Below are 16,126 nucleotides of genomic sequence, written 5' to 3' on the forward strand. Positions count from 1 at the left end.
GGAACTTTCGGTACGCATTTCGCACGAAGATTCTCCGCACTGCAGCATATAAAGCTCCACGTTGTTGGGCCGCTTACATACCGCACAATTGAACTCTTCAACGTCTATCACCGAGGATTCGAAATTCCCGATCTGCTCCCCTGTTAGCTGTATTTTGGGTCGCTACAATTCCTTGAGAATGTTGCGGTCGGGGTTACCTTCCGGAGGTCTTCGTAGCAAAATTCACCTTTTTGCCGGTGATAATTCGCTAAAAGCTGTAAATTTTATTAATTAGAACGGTGCAACAAAATAAGAAAATGCTACTAACACTTAGTCTCGTACTTGGTAGTATAAGTTCAAATTTTAATTTATTCTGTTGTAGTTTAGGTTTAGATTAATTATTAATTAGTCAATATTTAGTATTTTTAGCAGCAAGGCAAACTAGCAAATATTTAAACAAATGTCACAGAAGTTTCATCATTAGTCCATTTAATGTCAACTGAAAAAAAAATATACAAGCTAAAATGCGAGGGTGAGATTTTCATTTATGTAATGATTTCATTTCCGAAGGAATCCCTGAAACCACTCCCTGGATAAATTTAAACGTATCAACGAAAAAGAAACCGAAATAATTGCTGCAGAATTTCGGGATCGCAACTCTCTATGAAATTGCGAATTGGAGAAATAGCTTGTGACATTATTCCTTTTTTTACGATATTGCTGGAGTAATGCCTGTATGAAATTTCAAGTGAAATCTTCGTCCTTCGTCGGCGAATCCCAAGCTGGTTTTCGTGAGGGCCGATCGACGTCGGATCAAGTGTTTACCCTGCGACAGATCCTCAACAAATTCTGAGAGTACAATTTGCAGACTCATTATCTGTTCATTGATTTGAAGGCGGCGGACGATTCAGTTGAAAGAAACGAGTTGTGGGCAATAATAATGGAACATGGTTTTCCGACGAAACTGATTAGACTGATTCGTGAACGTTTGAAGGATCGAAATCAAGTATACGGGTTACTTTACCCGTACCGCGGGTAGATCACCTTTTCGTGGTGCGTTACGGGGTAAGATCTACCGATTTGAACCCTAGTCTCATCTTGTATGTTCTGGTAATTCAAGGATTCGCGGTACAAAGTCCTTGTTACTGGCAACAGTTTCTGAAAATTAATCTATTTTACCTAGCAGATGGTTAAAGACTCGGAGTTGGTCAGTCCCGAGACTACACTTGAAGCCAGGATAACAATCATGAGTATTAACTCAACAAGGACTGTAAGTACTGGTTATTCAAGGACTCACGTGAATTCAGATTACTAAACAAATTTTCTAGCTTGATTCGGTTTTGCTGCTACCATAAAGCCCCTTTTTTCTAGTATTTTTCTGGGACTAAACTAAAAGCAAAACAAGGATGGGACTAGAGTTCCGTTACATGGTCAAATATCAGTAGTACCGATTTGGTTTCTCTGAAATTTAATCGATTATGTCTGCTAAGGGGCGCGCTTCATTACCTATCAATGGAAATGGAGTAATGCGACATGCACTATACACTAAGGATACGGGTAATGCCACAATAGATCTAAATACTGGTCGCAGTGGCACATCCGAACAGAGAGAAAATACGGGTTACGGATGAGATTTCAACATCCTTCGAAACCTTAGACGGATTGAAGCAGGGCGATGCACTTTCAAACCTATTGTTCAACATAGCGTTAGAAGGAGCAACAAGGAGAGCTTGCGTGCATAGTAGGGTGCGGCTTATTTTTCAAAAGTTCTCAAAACCAAAAATTCGTGTGCTCTACTGAATTCAAATCACAAAAAAAGAGAATCCTCAAAATCTGAGCCAAAAATATCAACATTTAGAGGTGGCGCAAGCGTGTTGAAGGTGAATTTTCAAGTTATAAAAAATGACCTGCAGTTAAGAAAACATAACTTTGTTATCTTTCAACCGATTTCAAAACTTTTAGCACCATTTTCTTTCAAATTAAATTTATAAAAAATTTGTAGAACATCGAATTTGTCTAAAATCAAAACTTGTCTTAGTTAAAAATACTTATATCCAAATTTTTCCTCATTTTGCTAAAAAAATCATTTTTGTTTGACCATAACTTCATTAAAACTCAATCGATTCCAAATCTTTTTACATACTTTTGAAGCAAATTTAATTGTTTTCGAACTGTACATACAACATTTTTTCTAAAAAATATTTTTGACTTAGGTATTCAACAAAAACTACCCAAAAACATGATTTATCAATGAAAAAATTAAATTTCTTTGGATAATTTAAGTTTTTTATTGCCGAAAACAGCATTTTTTCTATAAAACTTAAATATATAAAGCATCTTGCCTTAGTTACGAGTTGAATAGTGCATATATTTTTTAACATATGCAAACATAATTTTGTTTCAAAATTATTTAAAAATTGTTACAAAGTCCTTCCTAAAGGTTTAACAAATGATAAAAATCAGTTTCAGCTTAAGAGACAATATTTAACTGCCAAAGATTTGACAAAACTGGCATTTTTCGTTAAAAAATAATGTTTTTGTGCAGTTTTTGCTGAATAACTTGGTCAAGACATTTTTTTAGTGAAATGTGATATATGAAAGGTTTGAAAACAATTAAATTTGCTTCAAAAGCATGTAAAGATTTGGAATCGGTTGAGTAATCATGAAGTTATGGTCAAACAAAGTTGAAATTTTTAGTAAAATGAGGAAAAATTTGAAATAAATTACTTTTAACTAAAACTTGTTTTGATTTTAGACAAATTTGGTGTTCAACAAAGTTTTTACAAATTTAATTTTGAAGGTATTGATGCTAAAAGTTTTAAAATCGGTTGCAAAATAACAAAGTTATGTGTACTTTACTGAAGGTCATTTTTTATAATCTGAAAATTCACCTTCAACACGCTTGCGCCACCTCTAAATGTTAATATTTTTGGCTCAAATTTTGAGGTTTCTCTTTTAATGTGATTTGAATTCAGTAGAGCACATGAATTTTTGGTTTTGAGAACTTTTCAAAAATAAGTCGCACCCTAGTGCATAGGAATGGCACTATTATCACACGTTCGTATATGCCCCTTGGTTTTGCGGACGATAACGATAAAATCTGGATTAATCGACAAGCCGTGGCGATTCTTGGCCTTTTAAAAGGGAAACAACGCGAATTGGGCATATTATTAATACCACAAAGACAAAGTACATGGTCGCTGGTAGACACCGTGGGCCCATAGATGATGTTGGTAGTGACAATTTGTGTACCTTGGAACTCTAGTGACTTGCGATAATGATGTTACCCGTGAGGTAAAAAGGCGTATTGCGGCTGCGAGTCGGGCTTTTTTCGGACTTCGTAACCAGCTAAAGTCCCGCAGCTTACAGACGAAGACCAAACTCGCGTGGTACAAGACTCTAATTCTTCCGGTAACTCTGTACGGCCACGAATCTTGGACGTTGGAAGAGGTCGACCGGAGAGCTTTTGGGGTCTTTGAACATAAAGTGCTACGAACAATACTCGGCGGTAAGTTGGGCAATGGCATCTGGCGGCGTCGCATGAATCACGAGTTATACCAAGTCTATAAAGAAATGGATATTGTTAAGCGTATAAAACACAAGGCAGGCTGCGGTGGGCTGGGCATGTAGCTCGCTTGTCGGAGGAAAGTCAAGCTAAACTAATATTCAGCAGAGAACCAGGGAGAGACTGTCGCCTCCGTGGGAGGTCGCGCACCAGATGGTTTTTTGCAGTTGAGGAGGATTTAAGGTCGCTTAACGTTCAGGGTGACTGGAAGCGATTGGCCCAGGACCGGGTCCAATAGGAAAGGCTTCTTCATTCGGCGTAGATTCTACGCAATAGCAAGGAATTGTTGCCCATCATGTATCAAGTAAGGTATTTAATTCCACTAGAGTTTGTATCCTTTGATAGATACGCGTATTTCGACCTCAACTACTACTAGACTAGACTACTACGGCCTTACAGTTGAGGTCGAAATACGCGTATCTAAGGACTGTTCATTTTATAAAGTGGACACCTTGTGCATGCTGTATCTTTTTAATTTATCAATGCAATTTCAATCGGTTTTCTGTACGTCGTTTGACTAGTATTGTACTATGTTGTGATAATAAAAAATTTCTAAAATAATTGAATTTCACACGAATATGGAACAACGATTAGATCGGTCGATTTTTGGTGGTTATCAAAATCAATGATTGTTAGAAATTGGCTGGAAAATTCGACAATTTATATTTTCTATTTTCAAAAAAGGCTTGTTCTTCGAAAGCATCATCAATCAGAAGCCTGATTGAAAAAATCACGTTATTTTTGGTGCAACAATATTACAGATATAACAAAATCAATTTTTCCCTATACTTTTCAGAGAAAAATATTTTAAATTTGAAGGGAACTGATATGAGTAGATTTTTTTTGGTTTAAAGTACGTCCTGACGAAAGTGCTAATATAGTATTAATATGAAAAAAAACTTACGCCATCATAGAGTTTCTTATTTAGCCCCCACGACACATTTAAAGCAGAAACACAATTGCTTTATTCTTAGAAGACCTTTCAAAGTACATTGGCAATCATCAAAATTGGCAACACTGCTGTAATAAAATCTATTTTATTTTAAACATATTATTTTCATATTATTTTCATAATATGTTATTCTAAGATTACCAATTGAAAGATTTGGAGGAAACCGTTTATAGTTTGCTGTAGATCGATAAATATGCGTACACGATTTTAAAAGTATGAGAATTTTCAGTAAACTACCATATAGAGTCAAATTTATACTTAAGACTGTGGTTTAAACCTACAATTTAGCTCTTGTTTAAACAAATGTAGCTTCTTTAGTAATCTAAACTAGTTTTGAACACGCTTTTTACTTTTCTCTTTTGCTGGGAGTGAAAGGATGGTGTATCCGCAAATTTAGCCATAAATGGATAAATCACCAAAGTTACCTAATGTCAGGGAATGGTGGAATATTATTAATTATTTCAAAACTATATCTTCAGTAGAATAGTAAAGCATACAAACATACAATTTGTTCATAAAAATAAGGATTTTTGATGTGCGAAAAAAAATGTTAAACTTTGACGAACAGATTTTCTTATGTGTTTTTGGAAAAACTGTTTAGCTCTTCAACCAAAAGCATTTTCTAAGATCTTATATTTTCATTGCATTGTAGAATAATAGTTGAACGATGCACAGAAAACCGATTACGATTTTATCAATAAATAAAAGAGATATAGCATAAACAAAGTGTCCACTTTATAAAATGAACAGTCCTTATCAAAGGATACAAACTCTAGTGGAATTTAGAGTACTAAATTCGGTCCTTCATTCATTTATAGGAATTCCACTAAACAGCTCGATGATTTATTATCATGGAGAAAGTGACTAATAAAGCCATTTTACTTAAGAAAGAGACTTCAGAGACCAACCGTTGAAATAGAAACTTGCATTAAAAGAGTAACCAATTGGTTAAAAATAAGGCTCGCCACAAGCCCTGCTTAGTAATACATATTACAAAAGACATTATCAATCAATTTGACCATGGTGAGCTCGCCCTTGCGTTTCTTGTTTCAATGTTCCAAGACAAGGTTTAACACATTCTGGTGAAATAATTATAAGCGCAAAACACGAACCAGTGCAGCAGGAAAATTTAGACGAACAAAAGAAAAAGACACACAAATTTTCCTGGTTCTTTTTTTATATCAACCTTTAACACTTACGGAAGGTTGATCTCCGACATTTCTGGTGGTAGGTACACCTGCCAGCTGGAAACCGAGCCAAATGATACACTAGCAGCAGCACCTGAGTGCCCACATGGGCTTAAGGACAAAACGTCGAAAGACGGAACGTCGAATGAAAAAACGTTGCCAGTTACAAAACATCGAATTTGTAACTGAATATGTGACAAATTATATATCGTGTAAATATGTAGTGAATAGTTTATTCTTTTGATAGATGTTCGATCTGCTACAAAATTCGCAACAATTACAGTCAACTCTCCCTTAAAGCATCGGGCTTAGAAGCATCAATGTGATGGAAGAGCTGTTATTAGGCTAGTCTGCATTTGAAGTGCTTTAATAATACCTACACACTCCGAAAAAATCATGTGATTTTACGTCTTTTGAATGCACATAAAAGAAGCGAGTCAAATAACGTGGATTTGTGTCACATTTTAAATACGATGGTGTCTGATTCGGGAAATGTTAATCATAGTGGCATCGTTTTCATGTCCTTCATCATGTAAAATTACATTTTTCGTTCAATACATCTTTCAGAACACATTTTTTCGTCATTTCATCAATTACATCATGTGTCATCCAGTCATAATGTGAATTACATCCGCATAAAACAGCATTAGAAATGCATATATGTACACTCTTAAAAATAATGAAATTTTTTTTTCATTATTTTTAAGAGTGTACATATATGCATTTCTAATGCTGTTTTATGGCTTATTATCCGTGTTTATGATTATGTTTTTAAATTTTGTCATTGTTTCTTTTCTAGTGTTGCTTTTTCGGGGTTCTGACGTTTCGACGTTTTGGCATTCGTCCACCCATCCACCCTAGACTCATGTGGGCTCACGTCGGAGCCGACAGGATCGCATAAATTGGGTCGCCATGCGCCACCATTTGGAGGTACCAACAGGACGCCGCCGGTCGGACGGAAAATGAAGATAGATAACCATCTAATTATTTATTCACCACCGCAACCACACGGTAAGCGTGGAAACCACCCTCCACTACTGGAAGGCGTCCAGTACTAATGTGGGTGGAAATCGGTGTCTCACTACAACAGAGTATGTACCAAAGCCAGAAAACATGATGAAAGAAAAGTTTAGTTTGTAACAACCGCACCGGGTTCATAATGGAGGTAAAAAAAGCAGGGCAGAGTCCTTGCCAGGTTGCGGTGGTTAAATTTAGACAAATTTGGAAATGAAGGCTTTTTCTGTGTCTCAGGATTGTATAGCATGGCATTACTTCATGCATGTACCAGCAGAAGCTAGACAAGCAAGTGTCGTCATTTATACTTCTTCTATTTAATTTTAGTGTATTTTATGAGGATAAATCGTGCTTTAGTGAATTGCGTTGTGAGTAAAAATACTTCTGCACGAAAAAAACTGGCATAAAAAACATTATTTTTTACGATAAATGCAACACCAGAATTCAAATGGAACAAAATCACATAACGCTAGTAGGGAAAGTGTACCAGTTATGGCTATAGTGGTTCCCAATTTGGCCATTTGTGTATTCTCAAAAACTATCACATTTTGAATATTTTTGAATGCTTAAACATCAAGATACATTTGATTTCATACTACTGAAACACACAAAATAATAAAAAAAAAACTGAAATCAATTGAATTATCACGTATGGCGAAATAGGGAACCATTATGTCCATAACTGGTACACCTACGCTAGTATGCCATAAATTTTGAATCACCCCTTTCTGACATTTCATGCCCACACTATAATTTTTTCATAGTTGGATCGTAGTAACCTCTGTGCCGAATTTTTTTTTTATGTTGTTGATGTTGACAAACGTGTTTCCATGAGACCAAAACCAAAAAAGTTTCCATGAAGTTTCATATAGTACATTCTTGTTATAATTTCATTTTGTTTTTTATTTATTTTAGGTACATTAAACAGGATTACTACTAATCGAATAAGGAAACTGAACTATGGAACCTGGAGTTTTTTCAAGGACGCCTGCATGAGTTCATAAGGAATTTCTGCGGCAGTTTCATCATTCTTTTAGGAGAACTTCATAAAATTGTTTCAGAGAAATTACAACATTACAATTACAATTGCTGAAAATATCTCTAGATACATCCTTTGATAAGTTCTTTGGGAACTGGGAAATTATCTCTAGATACATCCTTCGATAAGTTCTTTGAGAACTGGGAAATTTATTGAAGAATTTTAGAAGGAATTCCTGCAATCTTAGGGGGAATCTCCGGAGTAATTTCTGAATGTATCCTTACAGAAATTCCTGGTTGAAATCTCAAAGAAATGCTGAGTGGCAATTTTGAAAGGAATCATAAGAAATGGAGGCAATAAGGAAACTGAACTATGGATTTGCGCCGAAAGAATAAATTCTTTCAGAAAGAATACTCAAAGATCCATGGATTTATATTTAATGCTCCCACATGCTCTCTTAACACACAAGACCATCTAAGCCTGAATGTAGGATGATAATTATCATTGCTTGCCACAAAAACTAATTTCAATTGTCTATGGCTAGCAGTCTATACTATTAATGTTAATGGAAATTAACGGCAGGTTTTCTTTTTTGTTATTTGTAACTTCGTGCAGTAATTGGTGGCTCTATCGCCAATAATAGTGCCCAAACGCAACATTTGTAAGAATAGAATAAAAGAATAAAGTAATATTGAACTGTGGGAGGGCTTTCTTGGCCAAACCTATCACAAATGTGTGAAAGTTGGCGCTAAGTGTTTAGGTCGTCTGATAACGTAGACTAAGGTCGTAAGAATATAGACAACCGCTTTCCCATGAAAAACAAAAATCGGCGGACAATTTGGTTGCCAGCTTAGAGTGCATTGCTTCCATAGAAAAGCGCTCAATATCCACATTCACCAATTATCCGATTATCCAAAAATTGTCTGGAAATTCGTTCACACCAGATGAGTTGCGATGGATCAGTAGAAGCATTAACCTAAGAATGCTAATGTCGCTACTGCTCGTGTTACCAACATCTAGTTTGCCACGCGCTGACAGCTTGAGTACCGGTCCTCAAAGTGTCAAATGAATTTTAAAATCATCCACTACAACATGGTATCGAACAAACAATGAAAAGATACAGTTGAAGGTGATAATAAACTAATTCAGTTTAGTGAGAACAGCGTCATTAGCGTTCTACTACTAACATTTCTATTGATGGATCCTAATCATTGATTTCCTAAAATCATACAAAACATTTAAGATTACAAGAAAATAAGATATGTAAATATAAAAAGTTGAATACGAAAATTGTGTAGCTGCAAAACAAATCAAGTGAAAATTTTTGTCAGTTCCTTCAACAGAATAAAATCATTGCCTGCTGAGACTTTACTATAAAATCGGCACGCAAGACATGTCAATATTGAATCACCCCTTGTTAATTTATAGCTAGCGTAAAAAGTTGGATTCAACAAAAATATTACTGAGAATCTAGGATTGTAAATTTGAAATTTTTCTGCTGAAAACAATTAGAAAACTTACCATCGGGCCAATTTTCGAACACTGTTAGTGCTATGTCCCCGGCCGAGTCGGATGGACTGAACAGGAACTCTTTCGTCTTGCCGCTCACGAGTATCAGTCGCAGGTTTATCTGTTGGTGTTGTTGTTGACAGTGCGGAAAATGCATGAAACGAAACGGGGAAACAGAGAGAAAAGAAAACAAGTGGTCAAGGTTTGTAATAAGTAAATTTATTCTACGTATCTCTATAGAGTGATAAACACTATACAATCAATAGCGACGTCGACGATGAAGATGATGGAGCGCGGCTAGCAATTCAACCACTTCAACATCGCTGATGATAAACAAATAGACAAACACAAAAGTCAGATTCGTATATAGACAGTGGCAGAAAAGCGAGACGTTTCAAATCGAAATGGGGGGTGGGTTTCCATTGCGATCACGATGGCAAACGAGTGTGCCCACCCTTTGCGTTTGGTGATTTAATTAATCAACGTAGTGAAAAGTTTACCGACGACGCACAGTGGCTGCACACGGAACAAAAGATCATAGATCAGTGTATCAAACATCAAATTGTACTTGAATGCATTAATTAGCACACCAATTTTATTTGGAAACTGACAATGATAAAACATGTGTTGATAGAAATAAGTGAGATGATTCGATAGCCTTATCCGATGTATAACGAAGTTTTAAGTTTTATCTTGGCGCTAAATTTCGCAATCAAAGACAATGCACATCAAACATCATTTTTGAGAGTTTTCTTAGTAACTTACAAAAGCTTTGAAATTTTTAAAATTTTCAAAACAAGCCGAAGGCGATTCGAATCATTTTCGAAACAAAGTATAAGGTCTGATTTTTAATGAGGCCGGTTAAGCTAGATTTGATTGTGATCTAGAACTTTGAGAATTCACTAGAAAGCAAACAAAAATAGCAGTGCAAGAATTTGCAAACTACACCTATCAAATTTTGGCCGCCTTCGTACCACTGTGCGACAGGCGCGAAGCAGAAGTTGGACGTGCCGTGACGGTAGCGGCAAAGGCTCTACGATGTGCCGCCGGAATGGTAATGGGAAGATTTGCGTATTTAAATTGATACATGTTTCGAAGAGCATCAGACACTGGAGCGACAAATTGATGACACTTTGTTTATAGAGTGGGAACAGTGCTGCTAAATATTTCTACTGTAATGAAAATACTTTTTATAGTAACGAATTTCGCTTAGAAAACATTTTTTTTCAGAAATTTATCCTGAAATGCCCTCGGAAATTTCTTCAGAAGTATTTTCATCTACAAAATTTTGTAGGAAATTTCTCCAGAAAATTTTACAGGAAATTTGTCAAGAAAATTTTGGTGGGAGCTTTTCAGATAATTTTTAAGAGATAAGGATTGCTTACAGAGACCCTTTTACAGTTCCTTTTTGAATTTCTATAGTGTGAGTATCCAACATAAAAGGATTTCTGAAACTTTTTTTTTTCTGAGATAAGAACATGGTCTTCTGTTATTCGAGGATTTTATTCGATGGAAGAAAAATTACCATAATTATCAGGAAAAAGAAGTTTTTTGCCCAAAATGAAAACATTGACCATGAAATGTTCGGCGTTGAGACAGACTGAACCAATTGTTTTTAATGGTTTCAGGAAAACGTACCCAGGCATTTGAAATGTAGAAATATTGGCATCATTCGCTAATAATGTTTGATGTTACATCTGTATCAAAACAGCGTAGGAAAAATCGAAATTGATGGAGTCCATAACGCATCTTTCGAACGTCTAAATATCATCTAGTCCGGTCTGTCTGAACACCGACCAAATGAAGAAATGGTCACCATTGTCTGGATATAAGTAAAACACATTTTCAGAAATATTTCAATGATATTAACCAAAAAAGGGTGAGAACCATGATGGTAGCTGAAAACTGAATTATAGACTCAGATAAACAGACTCATACTTAGAACAAATTCCATTAAAATCCATTTCCCACTCTTCACACCATCATCATCTGATGATCATGTTGCTCAAAATCCTGTTTTGTCCAGGCCTGCAGAAGGCGCTAGTGTGAAACGTCAAACACGAACAAAAACGATGCGCGCGTCTATTTTTGTGAGGTTTGTAACAATAAATTTGAATTGATCGATAGATGTGTGGTCCATAGAAATTTCGTTAGTGTTATGTCTGAAGTAAGTTTATAGAAACTTTAGTTTTTTTCTGAACCGATGTCGTACAGATACCCCCCCCCCCCGGATGGGATGAGGATGAGAAAATTTTAGGAATTGGCGATTTTGACTCGATGTGCCGAAAATCGATATTTTTTAATAGTGCGTGGTCTTTTGATTCGGTTGCATGTTCCTCTGGGATGAGCGACGGAATCAAGACCAATCGTGTTCGAGTGCGGAAAAAATCGTGAATTGTCATTTGGTGAGCTCGTTTTATGCCTATGATAACTCATTTTTATCGTTGCATAGCTTCGTTGATGTTATTTTAAAACAAACTTCGTATTGTTCGTCACTACAAGTGTCGACTTATTTGTTATGCTATAATGGAATAAAGCCTTTGTGTATCGATGATGTTGATTTTGAGCTAATTATTAGCCCTTCCAGGTTTCTATAAAAAAACTGCCACATGTTGGTTTTCCAGGAATTTCTGTTTAGGATTCTTCCAAAGTTGAATACTTCCTGAAATTCCTTCAGAGATTTATATAAATTTTTGATTTGATTACTGCTGACGTTCCTAATGGGAATCATCCAGAACTTTCTCAATGATACTTCCAGGGCTTCCTCAAGGGAGTTTTCAATTATTCAGGAAGATATTTTATTATAAATATTCATAGATTCATTAAGAAACTTCTCCAATAGTTGTAGCAGAACAACTTTCATCATTTCCCGCATCGATATAGGGTAGGTGTACCAGTTATGACCATAGTGGTTCCCTATTTTGCCATACATAATAACTTTAATTTCTTCACATTTTGAAAAGTTGTGTGTGTTTTAGCAGTAACATAAAGCGTAAATCTAGATGTTAAAACATTCAATAATATTAGAAATGTGAAAGTTATCGAAATTTCACATATGGCCAAATACGTAACCACTGTAGCCATAACTGGTACACTTTCCCTAAATAAATAATCTTCTGGTTTTTCTTAAATTCATCATAGATCTTTCTATGAAAAAGGTACAATCAACGTGAAAGACTGAAAGACCTAACCTAGACTATAATCATAACAATCGAATCTCCGCAAAAGCTTTTCCAGGAATTCTATCTATAATCCCCCTAATCTTTTAACTGAGAAAAAAAAAACCCTAGATGTGTGTCTTAAAATTCCCCTGAAAATTTCTTTGAAAGTGCTTTCATATAGGGAGTCGGATCCTTTTGATTCACTTCGGCAGTAAGGTTTATTAAAACCCACAAAGCTCATATTTCGACATAATGTGCGTCGTATTGAAGCCCTTCTTATTGCAAAGTTTCAGACAATTCGGCCTAGAAAAATCCCCCTTGCAAAAGTGAAGCATAGAAGTGCCCAAGGAGCTTTGCACCCTATACCATGTTCATAAATTTCCTATATTTATCCAAGGAAATTTCTTCAAAAATTTTAGATGAGGTTTTTTTTACAATTTCATTCAGGGGACAGGATTTCTTGCAAGGATCATGTAAAACTTCCTCCTTTCATGGGCGTGGCCAGAGGGGGCATGGAGGGGCCGTTGAAACCTCCTCCCCTTCTCCTGGCCTCAACGAAAAATAAATCAAAATTATATAGAAAATTGCGTCATGATACAATTCTTTGAGCATTCTTAGATTCATTGAAGTCGAAATAAAAATCATTCTGTTTTCAAAGATTTTACTTGCACTCATTAACAAAGATGATGCTAAAAATCCACAACGGATTTTGCAAGATATCTGCAAAAGATTATTGGTATTATGAAATCTCCAGAATTCTGCTAAGATTCTTGTCAGCAGAGCTATAAGTAACTCAAATCATATACCTTTAAAAAGGATGGGGATGATCAAGAAAAAAGAAGTCTATCAATGGGTTTTTTTTTTAGATATACCTTCATTTTTTCCCAAAAATTTCATTTGATTCCTTTTGATTTCTTTTTATATATTCTACGAAACCATACTTATTCTTCAATGGATACGATGATATGTTTCCAAAACATCAACAAGATTTCTAATGACTTCACTTAAAATACTTAAATAGTTTTTCTTCAACAACTAAAGGAAGTTACTTTATTAAATTATGCTATAATGTATGCAAAGATTCCTTCGAAACGTTTTACCATCCTTCAAACGATTCTTCCCAGTATTCGTCTTGCAATTCCACTAATTACATATTATTTAATATTTACGAATTATTTTCAAGTATTCCCCAAGTATTCAACTCGTTCCAAGAATAGCATTGGAATACAATTGGTTTCAAATTGCTTCTTTTTCTCGAAAACAACTCCATGATCCCATTGATTCAATGATTTCTAACTTAAAAAAGTTTACAGAAAATTTTGATGAAATAGTTCCTCTAATTTGCCAAAAATCCAGAAATAACCTAGGAAAATCTCCAAAAGGCTTCTAGAAAACTTTCAAAAATTGTTTCTGGAGTTTTCAGGAGTTCTCACTAAATGTTTTACGTGAATTTTCGAATATAATTCTTTTTTAACTTAGGACAGAAAACACAAATTTAATAAGGCCAACAATAAATTTGAAGCAGTTTATCTTACGATAACTCATCAATTTGTCTAAGCATTTTGGAATAAATCCGAACAAATTCTGCAAATATTAAAAAAAATCTTTTCACCAGAGCCTGAAAAACCTGATGGTATGAGAAAGGCTTGAAGGTTTCTTTGGTGAACATATGAAAAGTTCTACTCAAAAAATGAATAAAGGAATTTCCTTAAGGGCTTCTCAACAATTACACGAGAAGTTTTCGCAAGAATCTCATCTAAAAAATTTTCCTCGAGAAATTATTAAACGGATTTTAAGAATTTGGTGTTTTTCTTTCTAGTTTTTAAAGTTGAATTTAAAATATAAGTTTTGTTTTGAAAACGGTTCCAGTAATTTGTTACGAAGTTCCTTTTCTGGTATTATTCGGAGTATTTTGTCTTGATTACATTCATAATTTATACCGACATTTTTTCAAAATTGTATGCAAGAGATGAATTAATTAAAGGTTTCCCTAGCAATTCACGGTACATTTTTTGACGATCCAAAACAAAATTCAACCAGAAATTCGTCTAAGATACATTGGAATCAAACCCAGCGAAGGAGGTTCTTAGATTCAATTAAATGTTGCTTCAGAAATTCTGGAATAAATCTGAAATAAATTCCTTAAAAAAAAACTCTGTGATTTTTTCTAGGGGTTCTTGAATAAGTTCATGTAGAAAGTATGTTTGGACTTTCTAAACGTATACTTAAAGGAATCTAAAGAGGAGCAAGTTTTTGTTAGTACCCTGGAAGACCTTGAATTATGATTGAAGAAATTCTGAAATGAGCCTCTGGAGGAATTTAAAAGACCTGAGATGTTAATCACTGGAAAAGTGACATGTGTTAATTCTGAAAGAATTTAAAAATGAAGTCCTAAATGATCACTCAGAGATGTTTTCAAATGTAACTTCGGACTAACATTTCGATGTATGCGAGAATACATTTCTGGAAGAATTACCTGAATTACTCAGGAGACCTAATGAGAAATCAATGGAGTGATATATCCTGAGGATATCTTAGAATAAGTAATATATGAATTTTGATAGATATTCTTGAACAAATATTACAACGATTCCTGAAATAATACCACATGGTCTCTGATATAATTCTTACAAAAATTCAGGCTTTGATTCCTGAAGAAATTCAACAGTGAAAATCTTTGACAGAGATTTTGTACAATAATTGGAGCTAAAACTCAAGGAAAAGTCATGAAGTTATTCCAGCAACACCTCTGATGGGATGCTTAGAGGTTTTTATATCTAGTATAATCCCAAATTACTTAGAGGAATCCTTTGAACAAATTTTTATAGGAAGCCTGCAAAAATTCTGGAACTATTACTGGATGATACATTGAAGATGTACGATTCGGGTTCATTTCGGGACTTTTTCGAACCTTCCGACCCCTTCGAACCCGTTACCTCGTCTAGAAATTTAATCAAGTCGCATGTTAAACTACACTCTACCCACTGTAATATAAGAAAAAGAGTTTATGTCTAAAGCAAAAGTTCACTGCCAAAATGTGTCATATTCAGTGAAACTGGCGTAACAGTTTTGAAGTCGCAGCAGCAGGAGGCGTAGCAATATAAAATTCCACATGGATTTCTAAAAGTATTCTTGCGAGATAAATGTAGAGATTAATTTAAAAATTGGATTTAATTCGATTAGCATAGCATAGCATAGCATAGACTGACTGTACATGTCAATGGTTGCTACTCCGTGATTGATCGGAACTGGTAAGAATTGCACTACGATCCAAATGAATAAGGGATGGGAGTTTCCGCTTACTCTCGAAGTGCAATTTTAGCAGATCTAATATTATTGATCAATAACGGCGCCGGCCAAGTCCTTACAGTCAGTTGGGACGGGTAAGGAATGTTAGGGTGTAATGATTGTTGCTTCTAGAGACCGAGAATACCTCTGCATCTCCACAATCACCACGGGAAGGGTGTTTATTAGTGAGGGAGGAGAAGATCTGGGAGTCACCTCTGGTCGGTGATGCGATCCATGGACAAGGGGGAAATGTACGACTTGTATTTATAGCTAGTTTTGTATTTTGTCTCGAGAAGTTTTTGGAAAAAATACGTCAACATCTATAATGTCGAACAATTCAAAAGACGTTTTTATTAATGACGAAAACTGAAAATTGCATGTATATATTTTAACTTAAATGAAACAGGAATAATGCCGACACTTGTAGTGACGAACCATACATAGTTTGTTTGGAAATTACATATGAGTATTAATGTGCATTTTGTCTCGATA

General features: G+C 35.2%; 1 protein-coding gene across 1 annotated transcript in view; it reads right to left on the reverse strand.

Annotated features, from left to right (window-relative positions):
• LOC5580003 (ubiquitin-like protein 3) overlaps positions 1 to 16,126 on the reverse strand; it is a 61,395-nt gene that overhangs the window by 20,853 nt on the left and 24,416 nt on the right. Inside the window, exon 2 of the mRNA XM_001653845.2 lies at positions 9,198 to 9,306. Within this exon, the coding sequence (XP_001653895.2) occupies positions 9,198 to 9,306 (109 nt within the window). The remainder of the gene's footprint in view (positions 1 to 9,197; positions 9,307 to 16,126) is intronic.

This window comes from Aedes aegypti, chromosome 1, assembly GCF_002204515.2.
Source record: "Aedes aegypti strain LVP_AGWG chromosome 1, AaegL5.0 Primary Assembly, whole genome shotgun sequence".
In the NCBI taxonomy this organism is placed as follows: Eukaryota; Metazoa; Arthropoda; class Insecta; order Diptera; family Culicidae; genus Aedes; species Aedes aegypti.